Here is a 1939-nt window from a genome sequence, read left to right as displayed (position 1 = left end):
CGTGTGAACTTGTGAACATGTTTGAATACTCATACTCATATCAATGTGTGAAACTGTTTTGATGACTCTGTTGAATTATTGATTTGATCAATTAAAGTTTTGTGAATAAAACTCAGTTGAATTGTACTATATATGCTTGCTGAGCTTTATGAGCTCATCTTTTCTTTTCATGTACTGACTCTACAGGAAAGGATTCCGGAGAAGGTTATTCTGGAAAGGGTAAAAATGTGGTGAGCTGAAGTGCTAGACTTGGTTGAATTAGCAATAAAACTTTAGCAGAAGTATATGTAATCGGAAGAAGTGTGTTAATATGTATTTTGTATAGACCTGAACTATTAGAGGCGTATGGTGTGAGACTGTTGATGTAAGGTTAAATGTACTTTTAAGTTATGCTGAAATGATAAGTTGAGATTATGAAGATATATTTTGGTTTGTTTAGTAGAATGACATCCCCGGGTCGGGTTGCTGAGGTCATCCCAGGCTGGGGGTGCCACAGGTGGTATCAGAGCTATAGGTTGGAGTATCGGCGAAAGTAGAATTAAGATTCTAGACTGGTGTGTTTTTAAGTTAGGAGAATATGTCTAAGGGATATGTGGACTTTAGTTGTAAATGTGTGGAATAAACTATATGTTTAGTACTTACTATAGTGCTAGTATGATATGTGGATTAGAACAGAGTTCTAATATATATTATATGATTTTTAGGTAACGATGAATGAAGAAAATAGTAGTGGAGCTGGGCCTAGCATTCAAATTAGTCCTGAGATGATGTTGGTTTTGGAGGAAATGAGAAATATGTTGAAGACTATTAGGGGAGATCAAGAAAATACGAATACAATTAAGGTAAACACTGATCGTGTGGAAGAACAAGATCGTATAAATAATCCGGAGCGAGAAGGTGAGAATAAGCGAAGGTGTACTTACAAGACTTTTAAGGATGCTGATCCCCCGATATTTAAAGGAGATTTGGATCCGCATGTTGCGAATATGTGGATTAAGGAAATGGAGAAAGTGATAGAAATTTCTGAATGCTTGGATGAACAAAAAGTGAAATTCGCAACACACTCTTTAAGGGGGGAAGCAGTATTTTGGTGGGACACTATTAAACAAACAGAAGATTGTTCAACGATGACTTGGACGAGGTTTAAGGAGTTGTTCTTTGATAAATATTTCCCTACGTGTATGGAAAATGAGATGGAGATGAAGTTTTTAGGATTGAAGCAAGAAGGAATGTCTGTGTCAGAATACTTGTCAAAGTTTTTGGAGCTTTCTAGGTTTGCCCCTCATCAGGTTAATACTGAAGCTAGGAAATGTCAGAGATTTCAGGAGGGACTGAAACCTCAAATTAGAGAAAGGGTCTCTTTGTTGGAACTAGAGCAATTTGATAAGTTGGTTGGAAAAGCTAGGATTGCAGAAAGGGAATATGAAGCTCGCACTCAATTTTTCCACAATAAGAAAAGGGGAAGGGAGACAGAACTAAGTCCTAAATCAGGGTATAAGAGAGATAATAAGAAATTTCAAGGGATGAAGAAAGAGAATTTCCGGGAAAATGATAGGAGAACGGTAGCACCTAAGTGTAAGAAATGTGGAAAGAGGCATGGTGGTGAATTTTGCTATCGAGGTGAGGGATTATGTTATAATTGTGGAGAAAAGGGGCATATAGCAACTCAATGCCCAAACCCTAAAGTAACCTCTTGTTTTAGCTGTGGACGACAAGGTCATTTAGCAAGGGATTGCCCTCAGAAGAAAGTCAAGACTGAAGTTGAAACTAAAGGGAACAAAATTCCGGCAGCAGGAACTTCCCACCAATCGGCACCTAAGGCAATAGCTAGGACCTACGCCATGACAACTCAGGATGCTGAAATATCAAATGATGTGGTGTCAGGTACGCTCCAACTCTGTTCTCAAGACGTGCATGTTCTATTTGATTCTGGATCAAC

General features: G+C 38.2%; 1 protein-coding gene across 1 annotated transcript; it reads left to right on the top strand.

The window, feature by feature from the left end:
- Positions 1-710: 710 nt before the first annotated feature.
- Positions 711-1725, top strand: LOC108194656 (uncharacterized). Its single transcript, XM_064081984.1, has 2 exons — positions 711-1620; positions 1703-1725. The coding sequence occupies exons 1-2, from the start codon at positions 711-713 to the stop codon at positions 1723-1725; spliced, it is 933 nt and encodes a 310-aa protein (XP_063938054.1).
- The last annotated feature ends 214 nt before the right edge of the window (positions 1726-1939 follow it).

Source organism: Daucus carota, chromosome 7 (genome assembly GCF_001625215.2).
Source record: "Daucus carota subsp. sativus chromosome 7, DH1 v3.0, whole genome shotgun sequence".
NCBI lineage: Eukaryota > Viridiplantae > Streptophyta > Magnoliopsida > Apiales > Apiaceae > Daucus > Daucus carota.
Note: the sequence above shows the minus strand (reverse complement) of the source record. Positions and strands in the feature narration are given on the sequence as shown.

Bases quoted from the DNA above. Each gene is read 5' to 3' on its own strand.
- LOC108194656 (XM_064081984.1), top strand. From the start codon at position 711: ATGAATGAAGAAAATAGTAGTGGAGCTGGGCCTAGCATTCAAATTAGT. The intron at 1,621-1,702 runs GTGAGGGATTAT...CTCTTGTTTTAG, and splicing joins TGGTGAATTTTGCTATCGAG to CTGTGGACGACAAGGTCATT.